The 18951-nt window shown below is 39.4% G+C and overlaps 1 protein-coding gene across 4 annotated transcripts in view; it reads left to right on the forward strand.

The window, feature by feature from the left end:
• The first annotated feature begins 1719 nt into the window (after window positions 1–1719).
• EFR3A (EFR3 homolog A) overlaps window positions 1720–18951 on the forward strand; it is a 77550-nt gene continuing 60318 nt past the window's right edge. For 2 of the 4 annotated variants that reach the window (XM_053985948.1, XM_053985929.1), the window contains exons 1-3: window positions 1720–1768; window positions 6221–6276; window positions 11841–11921. In XM_053985948.1, coding sequence (XP_053841923.1) covers window positions 11909–11921 — 13 coding nt within the window. In that variant the 5' untranslated portion in view covers window positions 1720–1768; window positions 6221–6276; window positions 11841–11908. The remainder of the gene's footprint in view (window positions 1769–6220; window positions 6277–11840; window positions 11922–18951) is intronic. The other 2 variants (XM_053985938.1, XM_053985958.1) reach the window with 2 other exon arrangements.

The following is an 18951-nucleotide window of genomic DNA, read 5'->3' on the forward strand; positions in this document are numbered from 1 at the left end:
TTTAACTTGCTCAGTTGCACCCACATGTTAGTCTGTCCAATTTCCGTGAATTAACATGTTTTGGATACTGCTGAAAACTGTGAGACGTGTAGACATCTCACTTCCTCAGTTTCACATTTTTAGGGATAATTTTCAAGGAACACAAGTGAAACACTGATCCTGTTTCTACTATTGGTGAAAGTAAAATTTCAAGTAGTTTCAAAAGCATAAGAAAATAAAATGCTAGTTTTTAACAGATGCAACACAAACAGAACTCAAGTCACTGAAAGATATAAACTCAAATGGATTGACATGTTCTCCTTTAGAAGGAACTACTACAACAGGAAATGGGCTTTTAGGGCTATAGGCTGGATTGATGGGCCAAGACCAATGTATGAGGTTCATCAAGGCAAAGTGCCAGGTGCTGCACTTGGGTCACAACAGCTGCATGCAGCACTGCAGGCTCGGGGAAGAGTGGCTGGAAAGATGCTGGTGAAAAAGGCCCTGGGAGTGCTGGTCAACAGTGGCTGAACATGAGCCACTGTTTGCTCAGGTGGCCAAAAAGGTCGGTGGCATCTGGCCTGTATCAGCAATAGTGTGAGAACACTGTACTGAGCACTGGTGAGGCCACACCTCAACTCCTGTGTTCAGTTGTCAGCTCCTCATGACAAAAAAATGACATTTGAGGTGCTGCAGTATATCCAGAATAGGACAGCAGTGCTGGGGAAGGGGCTGGAAAACACACCTGATAAGGAGCGGCTGAGGGAGCTCGGAGTTTTTAGCCTGGAGAAAGGACACTCAGGGGGATCTTCTTGACCTCGACAACTGCCTGAAAGTATGTTGTGTCCAGGTGGAGGTCAGTCACTTTCTCCAGGCAAAAAGAAACAGGACAAGAGAAAATGGCCTTAAGTTGCATCAGGGGAGGTTCAAGTTGGACATCAGAAAAACTTTCTTCACTGAAAAGGTGGTTAAGCATTGGGAAAGGGTGCCCAGGGAGGTGGTGCTGTTCAACCACTGGACTTGCCACCCAGTGCCATGGTCTGCTTGAAAAGGTTATAGGTTGGGTTCATTGATCTTGGGAGGTCTTTCTCAATCTTAACGATTCTATTAAAGACTTCTGCTTTCCCCTTGCTTGTCTGGAAAATCTGGCGTCAAAGACATCAGGTTTGGAAGCTGGCAGTATTATTTCAAGGAAAACAGATTAAGAGATTGTGCCGCCTTGGGCTTCACTGATTTTCACCGGGGTTTGGCATCACTGTCTGTGTAGGTGCGTTTGAACTCTGGCCTCAGGGGAGCGTCCAGCACCGCTCACTCTCCCCTGCCCCTTCCTTCAGTCCATGGTTGAGAGGAGTCCAGGGCCGCGCACAGGCCGGACCCACCGGGCACCGGCACCACCGCCCGCCCGCGGCACCGAGCCGCCCTCACGGCGCGGGGCGGGCACGGGAGTCGGGGAGCACCGCCCCCAGGAGCCGGCGAGCCCACGCCGCAAGTGCCTCTGGGAGTTGTGGTCCGCTTCGGCGGCCTCCGCCCGCCCGGCCCGCGCCTGGCGGGGCTCAGCCGGCCCCATGCCCCGGGACTGTCCCTCCGGGCCGAGTCGGGGCGCTTCTTCGTCCGCTGCGACCCCTCGGTGTCCTCTCTGTGTGGGAGAGATGGGCGGAACAGGAGACGGAACGACTCCAGATAGAACTACAGCTCCCGGCGTGCACTGCGCTACGGAGCACTCAACGGGGTGGGCGGGGGGGGCGGGTGAAGATGGCGGCTGCTAAACCGAGCCGGAGGGGAGGCTGAGGTGAGTTTGGGGCAGCCGGGCACTGGTGCGGCCACTCGTGTTCACCCTCGCAGTCGCCTCCTCGTCGCGATCTCTCGCTTCTTTCCCCTTCTCCACGCTTGGGAACGAGGAGGACGCGCCAGAGGGGTGGGCGCTGAGGGAGTGGCGGGAGGCTCGGGCCGCCAGGCTGGCGCGGGAGGAGAAGCCTCAGGGCATCGCCTCAGCCTGGAGCCGCCGTGGCAGCGGCTCGGGGTGTCCCTGAGGGCGCTGGTCCCGGCGGAAGGGCTGGCAGGCTGGCTCTCCCCCTCCGGACGGGTCTGCTCGCCACGGGAGCTCCGGGGACAGCGGAGCTCGGGACAGCGAGCGGATCCCCCCGCTTTTACCGCGCAGGGCTGTGGCTTTGGGAGTTCCCTCGGCAGGTTTTCTTCAAATGGACCTTAAGACAGCGAGATATTAACCGAACACAATGCAAATTGACAGGAGGTCAATTATTGCTCGAGATATTAACCGAACACAATGCAGATTGACACTGTGAGCTTTCTTGGCTTCATCTTTAAAGTTAATTGTGCATCACGGAGCCGTGCTTTAGGTAACTGAGGTGTGGGTTCACAAATCCTGTTACTGAAAACCGTAGTACAACGTCTCTTTTTGGATACATCTGGAAAGGTATCCCGTGGTCCTTTGAGCTGAGATACAAGGAAGAAAATACTGCGGTGTGCATTGTCTCTATGCTGTTGTAGGACTTGTGGGAAAGCCTATAACTTTAAACCAGAGTTTTAGTTGCTATATCAAATCCCAGTGTGCTTGCCCAGCTGTTAAACTTTGCTGAGCTGCACCAACGTTTGCTGGGCAAGCTGAGTAGGTAAGCTAAACCCAGAGTTAACAGCCAAGGCTTTGGGATTTTAAAAGTAGTTACTTCCTAAAGTGTTTATAATTAATTCTAAATATTTTGAAATATTTTCTCAAGTAACTTCAGGACATCTTGCTTGAAGACTCAGTGTTAATGCTCTTAAACATATGGTAAAATTTCTTTGAGAAACTGGTGGTTTGAAGTTGAAATCTTGATTGTAGTGCGCTGATAGGCCTAAAGGCTTATCCATAGGTTTTATTTAAGCCTTTTGATAAAAATTCTAATATTTGTCTAAAAAAGACAGCTAGAATGAGATTAATTCCTGATTCAGGAAAAAACCATACAAAAATGTAACGAAAATACAGTTTGTGATTAAACATATTTTTTAGATGTTGCCAATGTTTGCAGTTCATGATGGACACTAACTTCTCTCTACTTCTAATCCAAACTTGTACGGTAGAAAAGAATTAACAAATTTTATATTGCATGCAAGTTGAAGGGGGTGTGAAAATACTCACCAGAGGTGGCAATTCAAGTATAATGATAAAATCTAAATTATAAAGAGTACATGTTAGAAACAGCTTTGGTTAATGTCAGTGACTTTTAACTGCCCAGCCTAGCTCCATAAGGAAGTAATCCTTGTAAAGTTACCACACAATTTTTAAATAATTTGAAGAGATGTAATTTTTTGAAGTGAAAGCAAATCATGTTTTTTGTAGTTGCATTCTGTCTTGGGTAAGAGAACAGGATAGTCTCATTAATTCAGCCAGCTTCATACATGGCATTGCTTCTCCAGCTGAGAAAGGTAGTTCAGATTAAAGTCAGATCCTTTCCCAGAATTACACTGTGGTATGTAAATCCATTTTATATTGCATTTTTTGGGTTCTGGGAATCATAGTTGGAGCTTAACAGTCTGTATTTAGGAATGACCATGTGATTTATTAATCTTGCATTGCACTGGCCTTTTGCCTACTTTCAAAGCTAAAGGCATTGATTAATTTTTCAAAGAGGAAATATGAGTGAGGAACTAAGTGATCTAAAAAGTAAATGTGCAGTGGATTTTTAATTTTTCAGTTCATGCCTGTGCCTGTGTGAGAGGTGCTTAAGCCTCTGCCTTTATTTGGCTTAAGCTGGAGGAATGAAAAGGAGCCCAGCTGGCAATTTCATTTTGGAGACTCAAAATCAAGTTAAATATTTATGGTATTACATAATGACATTACAGAGGGCTTATTGGAAGAAAATACAAAATCTCAGGTATGCCGACTTCTCTTTCTTTACATGTAGTACAAGGTTATATAATTTTTTCCATTTTAGGTGTTTTAAACAGGTCCATTGTATTAGGGTGTACAGGAAAACAATCTTTGCTTTTTTGTTTGGCTTTCAGTGCCATTTCTGGAATCTTGTGATAATAAGAAATTTTTGTGCTTATAAACTATCCTTTAATTTCAGATCCTGGGTTATTTAATGAAAAAAAAATGGAAGAAAATGTATTTTTATCCATGTTCTGATGAACAATAATTTGACATTGGGTTTCCTAGCCAAATGGTGTAAAATCATCTCAAAAGAAAACTGAACTTTTGTTATGCAAGTGTTCCTATGTCTTTTAAGGTACATTCACTAGCTTTGCAATTGATTATAATTACATTTAGAACTATTGTTATATCCTTAGAAAAAACATGATGACTTTTAGTACTCCACAGAAAAGTAGGTATGGTTTTGTTTGCCTTTCTAACATCCAGAAGTCAGTTGCTTTGGTGGAGAAAACAGTGTCTAGTATTTGATATCTGTAGTTGCATCTGGTGATCTGTCACATGTCACAAATTGACATGGAATATGTTAAACAGCAAGTGTTAGGCTAGGAAACTAAATGGTATCACATGATTTTCCACAGCTCTCTTTTAATTAGCTAAGTTGTACTTCATCAAATTCTGTGGGGGGATTTTCCCTCTTTTGTTAGCTAAAATTTTAGCTCAGTGACAAATAGCTGAGCATACTCATAGTGGGAAGCTTCTTGGTTTGCTTTAGTTCTGTTCTGCTGTAACAGGTGACAGCATCTGTGGATTAAATTTTGTCCTAGGCCAAGTGAGGCAGTGATGGAAGACTATGGAGAGGAAATTTTGTGCTTTGTTCTGCATGTAGAGGCCAGGCCACCTCCATGTTGAATTTTTGGTTCTGTTACAGATCATAAAATTACTAAAAACCCAGTGAATTATTTTAAAACAGATATTTTCTATATGTCTTAGTTGATACAACTTTTCTAGCAATTTCTACAGAAAACTCTTCTAAAAATCTTGTAAAAGTGAGTTGACAGCAGTGCTTGTGTTTTAGGAAAATGTATTGAATTCCTGATTGCTGGAGATGGTCAGTGAAACACTCCTGAGTCTCTGGCACTAGACTCCCTGAAACTCTCACCAGGTTCTCTGCATTTTTTTTTTTTTTTTATGTCAGTAAATCTGTTTTCTGTAATGTTTCAGTTAGGTCCATAACTACATTCTGAAGCAGAGATTTTGCTTCTTCATGTGTCTGTTGGACGTGACAATCCGCAGCACATTTCCTTTTACAAAATTACATTGCTTCTCATGCTGCCCTTGGAGAGGGACCTACAGCTTTCTAATAGATGGGATATTTTAAATAACTTACTTTGAAGTACTATTTTTAATCCCAGTTGCTGTCAGCAAATTGGAACCTTTGACTGAAATGCATATATGAGAATAAAGTTTATTTTTAGCAACTATGAGCATTGTTTTAATATGTGGTCATTAAAACATATGTTGACCAAATGAAATATTTATTCTCACATTCTCCATCCATGGAATTAAAATTTTTTGGTGTATGTATACATACAATTATTAGCTGAATATCTTTTATTTAAAAATTTATTTTATTTTTGAAGAAAGCAACACTCAGTATCGTTAACTGAGATTTTGTTCTTACTTGTGGAAAAGTACATTTATGGGGAATTTGCATTTGGCAATTATTAAAAGCAAAATGCACTGCTTTAATACAGAAAAATCTCCAAATAATTTGCATTTTAGTGCTAATTAAAGGAACAGTAGATTTGGCTACTTTTATATCCAAAATAGATTGTTGTAACTTCAGATGAGTTCATTTTATGAATCTATTTAATTGCATCAAAAATCCTTTGAGTAGCTATTGTGTATAGGAGGTTGTACTCTGATCTAAAATCTGCCTTTTTTGATACTGGGAGAAAAATGCCCTAGAAAGTGCCACACAGGTTTTTCAATTGTTTTTAATAGTGTTGAACATAAACCTCTTTCAGGCATTTTAACAGGGAAGTGCTGTGGTTTAGAGCTGAAGTGGAAGCATCCTGTGAGATGTTCAGGATTTATCATCCTAAACAGTGGCACTTGGGAAGGTCACAATACACAACAGAAAAATGTTTACTCCAGCATCAAAGGCAAGAGCAGAATGACTGCATTTCAGGAACAGGCAAAATCTACATCTAGTCTGGTCAGCTAAGAGGATATCTGGATTTCTGTGGTAACAGCCCCTTTGGTATTGGAGCTGAAGAATGCTCATTCTGCATGAATTACTGAGCATATTTGGATGTAAATTGTCTTAAGCTATAGTCTTGACTTCGGTTTTTTGTTTGTTTCCTTCAGAGTTTCTTATGCTTTTGCAAAATTGAAGACGGATCCTTGATTAACAATGCCTGGCAGTAAGTATTCTTATCTTAAGTACATTAAGACAATATTTAGGGGTGTTTACTGTTAAGATATTTTCTCTGGGGTTTAAAAAAAAGTAAATGGAAAACGAAACATTATACTTGCTGTCATTTATAAGAATTTTAAGATGTTAATACTATCTAATCTCTACCTTTGTAAATCTCCATATATTTTACAAATAATATGAGCTTTGCATTTGCCATTTGGTTATAGCTTCAAAGTATAGCATCAAATTTTGTGATTTAGACTGTGTTCTGAAATAGTTGGATTCAAAAATTTAAAAAAATATATATTTTTGATATTGATATAAAGCTATATTTTGATATAGCTGTAATCCTATCTTTGGAAAATGACACCTAGTGTTTATAGAAGATAGAATCACTATTTAGGATAAAAAGTGGTAAGACTTAAAATTTTTGACATTCAAAGTGAGATTTTTGAGGCAAATATTTCTAAGAAACAAATTATTTACCTTCAAGAGTATCAAATTTCTCTAACTCAAAGGATTGAGTTATAAAATGTGTTATAAAAGTATAAATTTAACTATTCCTTTAATTATTTTTTCCATTTAGAAAAAAATCTACACGATCTGTAATAACATTCCTAACACCAGTCTTTGGATAAAGCAATCTGTTTTATCCAAAAAGTGACAGTACCACTCATACTGAGTGCTTTCTAATACAGATTTGTAGTGAATTTCATGGATGCTTAATTTCATGAGGAAGTCTTTGAGCATTTGTTCTTTGCTGTGATTTGTAATAAACTGTGACTGTGGGTACTAGAAATGCCTGGCAGTAGTTCTGTGTTATGTCATTTGAACCCTGGTCATGTAAAATACCTTACTGTAAGTAAGGTATGTCACACCTGGCATGTGAAGGAGTGAGTGGAATTTTTTTAACCAATTAAACTGGAAAAGTAAGATTTTTTTTTTTTTCATTTAAACCAGATGTGCTTATGTTTGTGGTCATTAATACCAATGCAGGTAGATTTTGCATTACTGCAGTCAGATGGGAGTTAAAGGAGACCAAAAGAACTGATTGCAGTGTTTATCTGTGTAAGACACTCAGAACTAAACAGCCATTTATTTATCATTGCCTGTATTAATGAGTGTAGCTCATTGCCTGGGTGAAGGAAAGGAAACCTAACAGACGTGTGCATTGCAATTGTTGAAATAACAGTATTTTGATAAAATTTAACTTCCAAAAGTTATGGCAATGAAGAAGTACAATGGGATTTTAAGGCAAGTAAGCATCCTTTTGTGGCTGGTTGTACTTCTAATCCATGGAGATAGACCTCAGGATTTCAACTGTGTTGCATGTGGAAAGGAAATCTTCTGCCTGCTAATTTAGGCTTCTCTAAAGGTTTCATAGCATTCTTTTCAGAGCATATTGATGAAACAGGCTGCTGCTGCAGTGTTACTTTGAAATCTCAAAGTATTTGTCCTTGAAATCTGAAAATCTCAGTTCTTTCTAAAGGCTCGGGGGTTTTGTGTGTTGTTTTTATTTTATTTTATTTTCACGTGAAGTTCTCTCATCCCACACATCAAGAAGTGCATTGACTGTCTTTAGGAATAAATCTTATTCCTAAACAAAAGGCTGTTACGATGAGATATTTTCCAAAAATGTTTTCTGTCGTGTTACAATGAGTTCTTTACAAATTAAGTAGAAAAATAATATCTAGTTCACAGGAAATTTTTATGGAGTTCTTGGGTCATACTGACCAACTCCCTTATCCATTATTGTCCTGCTTTGTTTCCTGGGTCTGTGTAGCAGTTCCTGGTGGTAATTTTTTCCCTCCCCCACTTTATACAGTAAGTTGAATGAATGTATAGGTCTAAAGGCAGTGTTCTGGAATATCATGAGAGATCCAGATAACTGGTATTACATAAAGACTGAGTAAAAGCTTAATTAGTCTTTCTGGGGAATTCAGGTGTATCTGGTGATACTTTAGAGGTCAGTGTTGAAGTTACTGTGTGTGAAACATTGACAGGACAATATGCTTTTTAACTTCTTCAATATTAACTGTGGAAAAATAGGCATTAGTCAGAACTAGGCTGAGAGGGGGAGAGATGAACAAAGGTCATTAGCCAGAGGTGATGGATGCTCTTCTCTTTCAACCTCAGCTCAGCCATGGCTGCTGGGCTCTGCCTGAGTTGTTCATTGTATATTTAATTATCACATTTTCTATCAATGTTTCTGCTTAGCAATCCCACTTAGGAATGTGGGTATTTAGTGCTGCATTGAGTACTAAAAAATGTTATGATTTTAGTCTCAATGCAGTTGTAGTAGACTAAATAGAAAATTTTCTCTTTACCTTGAGAAGTAAAAGTGCTTGGCTTTGACCAGCCATGACACGGCATTTGTGTTGGCATCTGCAGTGGAGGTGTGGTGCTCTATCATTGCTGCAGCACTTGGATCAACCTTGCCAAGGTGTAGCTTTTCCCTGTACTTTTTTATGTTCAACTTTATGTTACAAGTTTTTCTTGTGCAAATAGCATGGATATTGATGCAAATGGTTACAGACATGGATGGTGTCTTCAGCTGAAGCCGAAATGCAAATTCTGAAATGTTGAGGAAGCGAATGTGTTTTGTCATTTCTGATTGAGTAGAGTAGGAGTAGGTTTGAATCACAGCTGTTTTAGTAACTGTTTAAGGTGTGCTGTATCACAAAGAAACTGTGGAGTGAAAGGTTAAATAGTGCTTTTATTTAAAAGTGAAGCCAAAGAACGTATAACCAGATAGTCTTTGCAATGGAGGCTGTATGTTTCTCACTTGCCTCCTCTGCTCTCAGTTTCCCTGTTGAATAATTTGTGCAGATAATTTCATTTAGCATACTTCTGTTATGGAACATGGGTGGTTTTGGTAGGTTTTTTTGTTGGCTGCATTTGGATTGAAATGTTAAAAATGCTTCTGCTAAGGAGAAAAGCAATAGCTAAGTCATATGAAAATATTTTTTGAAGACTCTCTTTTTGAACATTATGTTCCGGATAGTCACACTTAATCAAATGTTTGAAACACAGCTTGGTAGATAATGACGTTTTGCTTTTCCAGAAACAGCTATCCGTCTTACTGGATATATACCCTGACTTCAGTGAAATGTTTAACTTAAAAGGCAGCTTTTATACTAAAATGAAATTGCTTGAACTAGAAGAATTGTATATGGCACAGGTGAGAGCACCTGTTGACTATAAAATTATATTTTACTTGTGGTTACTCTGTGTGTGAATTTTTAAACTTTTTCTTAGCTTATTCTTTTCTCCTTTGGCTTATGCCATTAGCATAACTATATCTTTGGTTTTCAAGGTTTTCTTAATAATAATTGTTAAATTGTTTTTAACTGATAACAGTCCTTATGGCTGACTCTAACATATAAATTAAGAGAACAAATAAATAAAAATAAGGATTTTGCCAGATGTAATGTTCCCACATTCTTCCTTTGATTTATTGCTGTGAAATGTAGTAATATGAACACCTCCCACACTCTTCTGTCAGATATTTGTCAGTTGGAAAGGGACCATTCTGATTTAAGAGGTACATATATTAGTTATGTGGAAAATATTCCATGATTTGGCCTGTTCTTGGTTGCAGTGAAGAGGCAGTTTTGATGACTTCAGAATGACTTCAAGCATGCTTATTAAACTACATAATATCTTGTTTCCTTGGCCTCCCAAAGACTGCATGTTTTTTTGCCCCTTATCTATGCAGGGGCAGCTCCTCTGACAGCAGATGGAGCGTGCTGGTGGCTTCCCTGCTTTATGCAAGGTGAAAACAAACAGAAGCTGGAACAATTGAGTAGTGCTTGTTAATTTCTGTAGTCATGCATGCTACTTCTTTCCTTGTGTTACTTCATGGTCTTAAAACAAATAAATGACCCACTCCTCCCTCAAACCCAAAATACCCATCCAACTTTTGAAATTATAATTTTCTATGTGCATGGAGTTTTCTTGCCAAGTGTAGGAGGGAAAACAACACTTGAAATGGAATTTGAAATGAGTGAATTCTTAACTGGCATTTAACATCTTTAACACATTTTAAGAGGCAGATAACTTCCTCATTTTGGTTTATCCCCTCCCAACAATTTTGGGAATATCATTTATTTGTGTTTTGTAATTCTAGTTTTTATTGTGTATGTATAATAAGTAAGTATTAACAAGATTGGTAATGGGAAGGGAAGATTTATTGCCCTGTGAAATAAAATTCTGAAATATCAGTGGCTGGAGATGTGTTCCTAATTGTGTCAGTATAAATATTTCAAGGACTAAGCTTTCTATTGTTTTTAGTGAAAATCAAGCCATAGTTCTCATTAATTAGTTTCTCTACTCTTCCCATCCAGCATACTTTTTTCCTCAGCTGGAATATGTTTCTTATGTAGCATTCACACTTTACAATGGGACCTGCTACTTAATAAAGCATTTTTGTAATTTTGTAGGCAGGAGAAACCCTCTTAATTTTATAACAGCATTATTGACTACTTAAAACAGTGTTAAATAGGTTATCATTCTGTAACATTTTCATATTTCAGCTATTACAGAAGAGTTACATCAGGGGGTGTCTGAAATTTTTGTTTGCTGCTTGATTCTGATATTTTAGGATGAGACACATCAGAAGCCCTGTATCATGTCCTTTTCAACTACTAATCTAAGGGACCATGGGAACTTGGAAAACAGCTGCCAGGGGAAGGTCATGGTTTTGGGCTTCCTTTGGCAGTTTGCCACTTGCTAGGACTAGGCAGAAAAGGAAAATAACTGTATTTCAGAATGTCTGTAACTATTATAATGCTATGGTTGCAGAATATATAATAGATTCTTTGCATATGCAAAGAAATTATTTCAATATGAAAACATCTACAGGTTTTTTTCAGCTGATTTTTAGATGACTGTCTTTTCTACATTGAAAAGAAAAAGTAGTAACTTCTCCAAATGTATCCTTGATTAAGCTAAGAAAACAAACAAAACAGGAACTTGCAGCTGGAAAACTGTAGCTCTTTGTGCATCTGATTATTTAACTCATGGTACCTTGAACAACTTTGTGTTCCACCAAATTGGTGCTTCCTTATTTAATGAATATAAATGGATTTCTTTAAGACTTGTTAATTTGGAACAAGTGTTCTTTTGTTGTTTTCTGTTAGCTGTCATTTCTATGTACACATCATCCTAGCCCCCTTTGGGAAAGTTAATGTTGAGGAGCAGTTCCATAAGAGTCAAAACCATTTATATTAAGACAAGACTTGATGAGTGATATCATTATCATCACTCATCCTTTCATTTCTTCCATTTGTTTTGGAACAGACTTTAATATAGCCAAGAAATGAACAATGATGTTTCATCCATTCCTTGTTAAAACCTGAAGAATTAATTTTTTCAGTTATTTTACTTCTGTATGTACAATCTGGGCATGTAACATAACAAGTGAAATTCTTTAGAGATGAACTTCATTCGGTGCCCATCAAAGCCTTTGTGTGCTTTCAAACTGTACATGGACATTTCCCCAAATATTAAAATGTAGAGTAGTAATTTTTGGGGGCTTTATTAAAATATGGCTGTCGTTGTTATTTACAGAAATCGCTTTGCAGCTATCAGTCGATTAATCTTCATGTGCAGCCTTGTTTGCTATTGATTTCAGAATCATGGGACGAAAGGGTAAGAAGGCTCATGCTGATTGTGCATGCAAGTGTCCTATTTTTTTTTGTGCATGACTACAAAGCAAAATTGATTTTTGGGAGTGGGGGTAAGATTTCCATTATGTGATTAAATGCATGTCTCTGGAAAAGCCAGGATGAACTCCTTTTAAAAGTATTTTGGCTTTCCCTTTCCTTGATATATGGACTTTTCCTTCCCACCGTTGGCCCTTATGAACCTCAGTAGCTCTCTAGAGAATCACGTTTCTCATGCATTGAAGATGAAAATGAGCTGTGTACACCACTTTTGGCTTTTGAAGAATGCTATTTCATTTCTAGAAAGTTATATTATTCAAGATTAATTCATGCAGGAATTAGACAGAAATTAATAAGAGGTGGGGTAGGTAGATGAATGAAACTCTTCCAAGTCTGCTGAGAGTTCAGGAAGCATTTCGAAGATGCTCTTAGGCACACAGTGTGATTCTTGGGGCTGCCCTGTGCAGGGCCAGGAGTTGAATTTGATCTTTATTGCAGCCCTTCGTAGTCAGAATATTCTACAATTCTGTGATTCCTAGTCTAACAGCTTGCCCAAGACTTCAAAAATAGTTGGTGCTTGTGTAACTCGTGTCCTGCTTGAGGTCTGTTAAAGGCCTCTGTGCTTTCATTTTTCAAGAAGAGCACAGTTGTGATTCTAAATTGCACTTGGACCTGTTAACGATATTTTGTTGATAACAGTCTGTACTTTGGCTGGAAATGGGCACCCTGAGTCTTTAACTGTGGTTTGAACGCTTACTCATTCCTTAGTAAGAGAATAAGAAAGGGATTCCAATCTAACACTAAGTTATATAATTATGCCAAATCAGTGCTCCTTCCTGATACTTTTGTAAAGCTGTTCATGCGTAAGGAAATCAGTGAAGATAAAGCTTCATGGATATTTTGTTAGAAGTGCACTAACAAATACTCAATAATTTATGCTATTAAAATTTTTTCCTGTGTTTGTTAAGCTAGAATGTAACTGTGTAGTGATTAGAAAAGGACTTTAGGATGATGATACACTATTGATGAACTTTATATGTAATAAAATATGAATAGTTAAAATTGATCTGTATCTAACATGATTGAGCTAGCAGAGTTCTCTTGTCTCGTAATAAATGCAGTGCAGGCTGTTTACAAGACTTTCTATGTGTTTGTGGTTTTTCTATTAAATGAGTTTGTGATTCATTACTGACATTGGTTTAGACATGAACTTGAAGTTCCTCAGAACTGACAAAACATAATTTTGCAAATTGAGTCTGATGTTGGAATTGCAGTATGGTTAGAAGTGCTGTTTGTGGGCAAGAACTGCTGGATTGCTGCAGAAACCAGTGAGCCTTTGTGCCCACAGATGTCCTGTCTGGTTTCTACAGAAAGCTGACACACTCAAGATTTACTGGTTAACAATGTATTTATAAAATGACTTCTCTGTGCATAGATAGGAAGCTGTCTGTCTCCTACACTGACCATCTTCTAGACTGGCCAGTTCAGTTAGGTGGGAAACAGAAGTTGTGGTAGAAAAGGTTCATAGACAGTCTTTAGGTACTGAAGGTGCCCAGAAGAGTAAATCCACTGTGTCTGTGGTCCTGTCTAACTCGTTAGACATTACAGGAGGGGAGAAACTGCTTTTCAGTCAGCTGGGATATGTTCTAGCCTTATATCCCACTGCTTGGGAGAAGAGCTGCAGTTCAATTCTTCGGGGAAACCCAAATTCAAGATGAAGTACTCTTTAGAGCTAATGGGAAAGATGACAACCATGAGAATATTTTGTAATTCATATTGACCTAGAAGGAGGGTTTTTTTTCAGTGAAACTTATGTCTTTCATGTCTGTGGTTAAAACTGTGTTGCATATACTTCTGTTTGCTGGTTTGTTCAAAAGCTGCTCTTCTGTGAGGGCAGGATGAACGAGGTAAAACTGTTTGCAGAGAAAGGAAGACATGTAAAAGGGAGATATTGGCAGCTCCAAGGACCTGTTCTTGATAATATGTAAAGAGATTTTTTTTTTCAAATTTTTGATTCCATATTCTTTTAATGTTCTTTTTCTTTTAACGTATTTAATGTATCTAATGTATGTTTCCATGTCCAGATTGCACTATCTCATTTTGCAAATGCTTTCTGGGAAAATCAAGCTAGGAATAGAAACAAGCAGAACACTTAATTGAAGATTGGTGATATTTAAACAAGAATTTGCATTCTGAAGCCTAAGTAACCTCTGTGACTGTTTTTCAAAATAACATTGCAACATTTTTGTTTAGCATTTTATTTTTCATTAATATCAATACAGTTTAAACTCTTTTGTTACTGAACAGGAACAGATGCTTTCTCATGTTTTGAGCTCTGTGTATGTGCCTCAGCAGAATTGCTGCACTGTTTTCTCAGTGTAAATATCACAGTATAATTCTAGATTCACAGAAACACTTTCATCCACTCTTATGTTACTTTCTGTGTACATTGTGTATGTGTGCAGGAAATAAAATGTATGTAGTGTGGTTTTGAACTACTTGTGAACAGAACATTTTTCTTTTAATTAGGAAATATTTTTCAAATCTGTGCAACTTTATAGAAGCCTGTAGCTGGATTTGCTCAGATGAAGGTAAAACTTGTTTTTCAAGCTCTGGCCATGCTTATGTTGGTATTTGGGATGTTTTAATAGAGGAAGGGATCTATAGAACATCACACTCTTACATGTCCTATTAACAGGTCAGAACAGGTCAGTAGTTTATGTTGGACTAGTTAAAATCTAGTTTCCTGAGCTAAGCTTACCTTCTCCATTAGCTTTGAGGGTTCCAGAGAGAAGGCCTGTGAACCTTTGCTTCCTCATTATCAGGACTTTTAATCATGACATACATGCATGTTTCACTCACAAAAACATTCTTGTGCCTTGTTTTTCAAGTGACAGTGTGGTGCCTACTCCCCTGGTCTGTTCCAGCCCTGTGTGTTTGGGCAGGTGAGCTGCAAGGCACCGTTGGGCAGGAGTGGAGAATGAAATCCTCCCAGCCTACGTACTGCGGTCATAGGATAGCTGCGATGAGGTGGTGATGCAACAGTTCTGAGCATCCTTTTTTCTAAGGAAAAAGATGGGCGGCAGCATAAGATTCTGGGAGTTCTTACCACTACAGCTGTATTCCTTCCCTGTGGATTGGATTAAGAAAGCAAACTGCATCATCTTAAGGAAATGGAAGAATTCTTCATGTGGCTTTACATTCAAGTTTTTCAATATGCAAAGCTTCAGGTGCTTTCCTTCAAAGAAGGCTTGAATCCCTGGGCACTTGCTGACCAGTTAGTCATTGGTTTGAAGTGGACTTGTTGTCTGTAGGGCAGGTGATAGTTTATCAGTGCCATCCTTATAGCTCGCTTCAAATAATAAAGATGTGTAGTATTGATAAAATCTTCATAAAATGCTAAAAGTAGAGAGTGTGTGACACTTTTCTATCAGTTTCTTGGTGTAGGGAAGCAACAGTTTCCAAAGCAGAAGACACTACTGTGTAATGCAGATTTCAGTTGACCAAAAATATAAAACATTAGACGTCTTGGCAACTTTCCTATGTGTCAGGAGCCATTCCACTTACGTTTGGGGTGCTGACCCTGGAATTAAAACAACTGCTGAAAAGCAGAACTGTTCATGGTATTTGAGTGACTGTGTTCTGAGATGCCAAGTAATCCCTATGTGCTGCTGCCCTAAGCTTGAGAACTTAAAGGTTCCATTCATTGTAACTCCCAAAGTTGTATCTAGATCTGTGCTCCTGTCCAGCTTCCCATTGATTCCCTTCTCATCCTCGTGTATACAAGGGGGTGTTCCTCTAATGGCAGTAGCTTAATCCACATGAGTTCCTGTAGCAAAACAGAAGTGAGAAGCAAGTGTTTAAATAACTCTTTTCCTTGCTGGGAAAGAGGTCTGTGTCCAGTAGTATGAGGAAATGCAGTGGAGGGGGAATTGTAGAACATCTAGACTAGAAATTTTAAAACTAACTGGGCACGGGCAGGAAGGCACAAAGAAAGTCCCTGTCAGCAGTCTGCTGTGCTGCCTGGGGTTGGAACTGAGAAGAAAAGGTATGACCAGCTCAAGCATCTGGGAGGCATTCTGTAGCCTGGACTTAGTCACCAAAGTACTAAAGGCAAAGTACTAAAGTACTAAAAGGCAAAGTACTTGCCTTTTAGACAAGTATATATATTTTTTACCAGTAGTTGGCCAATCTTCTGATCAGAAGTATGTTTTGAAGGCTCCTGAGGCAGACAGTGACCCTTTTGGAATAGTTTTGCCTCTGGCAGCCGTCTAGAACTGCTTCTTGCTCACCTCTGGCCACCCTGGAGATAGGCTAAGTGTCGCTGCTTGGCCTGTTACCTTTCAGCCACGCCTTGTGTAGTGTCTTTCCTCTCCTTCAGTGTCTGTCTCAGTCCAGAGGTGCACCAGCCTCTTCTGGTCTTCTGTGTTAGATGTTTCTCCCTAACCTGCCACAAAGTGGGAACAGGGTGGTAGGAGAGGTGCAGGTGTTGCAGCCCCTCTTCGCAGTGGAGTGTTAAGCAAGTTAGGTGGCTTGGCCTTTGAGCGCACATGACATTTACAGTACTCTTCTCTGTCACCTCCCACTGTCTTCTGCACCTGGGAAGTGTTCAAGGATGCAGCATTCTGAAAATGACTCAGCTGGGTAAGAGAATAGCATAGGGTCACCGTGAAAGCAGGCTTTGAGCAGAATTGTCTGGAACTCAGAGGCTGCTTCTGTGCCAGGATCGTCACTGTGCTGGGGATTTTCCATTCTCTGGTACCCATGGATGTTGGGAAGAGCCAGGCATTCGGACAAGCAGAGATAGGTGTGTTAAGTAGCAGGAGTAGAATGAGGTCACTGTGATAATGCCTATCCTTCTTTACTTCTTTTATTTAGAATTTAATAGTAGGTAAAGAATGTCCTGCTGGCTCATTGTGTTACTGGATGTGCACAGTGGGTGTTTTGTCAGCGTCAGGAGTCCGCTCCATGCTCTGCTCTTTGCCTGGATGGAGTAACAATAGCAATTCATGTCTTCAGAGAGCACACAAAGCTCTATGAGCCTTTCTTTCACTCTGTCTCCTTTAGTCCAGTTGTTTATTTGCATCACATTTTTCACTGATTTATGAAACACCTTGTTATGATTTAGAAATAAAGGTCCAATGAAACAAAGACTCTGTTTTTTGCTGTCCACTGGATTTATCACCTAGAACTCATTTACTAAAGCTAACCAAATACTGAAAGCAGGAATGAAAGTTGGACTTTGCCTCATTTTTTTCCCTGAACAGGGAAAACATTTTTTCCCTATCAGTGCCAGCTGTGAGGAAGAGGGGTCAAGGAAATTTATGTAAATGTGTCTTTCTTGTCTCCTAAAGTCTCCTTTGTGTATTGCTTCAGTGATAGAAGTCAGAGAAGCAAATTACATTGGCCAGCTTAGTAGGAATATAAGTAAGGACAGGAATTAAGAAGCAAAACTCATATCATAGAGCTTCTTCCACTGGAACCAGATTAGTTTTAGGTAATAGAAATACTGTATTAAAAATAGAGAGTGACAGTACTGTCTCAAAGCAGGAAAGGAAGAGGTTGTGCTGAGGAGAACAGAAATGAGCAAGTAAAGCAAAGGTACTATGTGAAACCAGCAAAGGTGAGAGAAAGGAGAGATAGTATGAAAACACTGCCAGTGGTGGAACTTAAGGAATGCGACTGGAAAAGGTGATGTAATGGAAAACTTTCTTTTAATGGATTAGAAGTCTGCAAAACACACTATCCCAAAGAGAATATCTTCCTGGGAGATTTGTTCTAATTACTGCTGGTTCTGAAAAGAATACTTCATTGAAGAAGCTTTGAGGTGAGCATTATTTGACTAGCTTGGGGGTTTTTCGTACTTATTAGTAACTTCAAGTGCATTGTAATTTCTTGTTTTTATAAAAAAATTATATTCAAATTATTTTACATGCTTTTCACCATAGCAAAATGTGCATCTCTCCATGCTGGTTCCAGCATGCAATGCTACGGGTTTGGAGAAGAGTGGCTGGAAAGCTGTCAGAAAAGGACCTGGGGGTGTTGGTCAACAGTGGCTGAACATGAGCCAGTGTGTGCCCAGGTGGCCAAGAAGGTCAGTGGCACCTGGTCTGTATCAGCAACAGTGTCATCAGCAGGACCAGGGCACCGACTCTCCCCCTGTACTCAGCACTGGTGAGGCCACACCTTTTGAGGTGTGCTCAGTTCTGGGCCCCTCACTGCAAGAAAGACATTGAGGGGCTGGAGTGTGTTCAGAGAACAACAGAGCTGGTAAAGGGTCTGGAGCACAAGTCTGAGGAGCAGCTGAGGGAACTGGGGCTGTTCAGCCTGGAGAAAAGGAGGCTCTAGGGGAACCTTATCACTCTCTACAACTGCCTGACAGGAGGCTGTATTCAGGTGGGGGTCAGTCTCTTTTCCCAGGTAGCGAGAGACAGGACAAGAGGAAAAAGCCTCAAGTTGCACCAGGGGAGGTTTAGATTGAATATTAAGAAAATAATCTTCTCAGAAAAGGTGATTAGGCACTGGGATAGGCTGCCCAGGGGAGTGCTGCAGTCTCCATCCCTGGAAATGTTGAAAAAACACGTGGACATGACACTTCAGGACATGGTTTAATGATGAATATGGTGTTGGTGCTGTGTTGATGGTTGAATTGCATAATCTTAAGAGGTCTTTTCCCAACCTTAATGATTATGTGATTCCAATTTAGAAGAACTCTTGAAGTCATATCACACCAGAATTAACTTGAACTTTTTAGCTTACTGTGAGAAATTTTAAGCAGAAAGCTGTTTTTTTGGGTGTTGTTTTAATTTGTTTCAAATAAACTGAGCACCAAAATATTTTTAAAAATAAATGTAAAATTGTCAAACCTAGGTATGGATGGAATTTTCCCCATTAGGTGTTACTGAAGGTTTGCTGTCATGGGGGCCAAAAGTTCGCATCACCAGATGAATATCCTGTTCTTAAGACAAAAATTTCATCTGCATGTTGGACATTTTCTTGGGTGTGTTTTGGTGGAG

The sequence above is a fragment of the Vidua macroura genome, chromosome 1, assembly GCF_024509145.1.
Source record: "Vidua macroura isolate BioBank_ID:100142 chromosome 1, ASM2450914v1, whole genome shotgun sequence".
NCBI classification, from domain to species: Eukaryota; Metazoa; Chordata; class Aves; order Passeriformes; family Viduidae; genus Vidua; species Vidua macroura.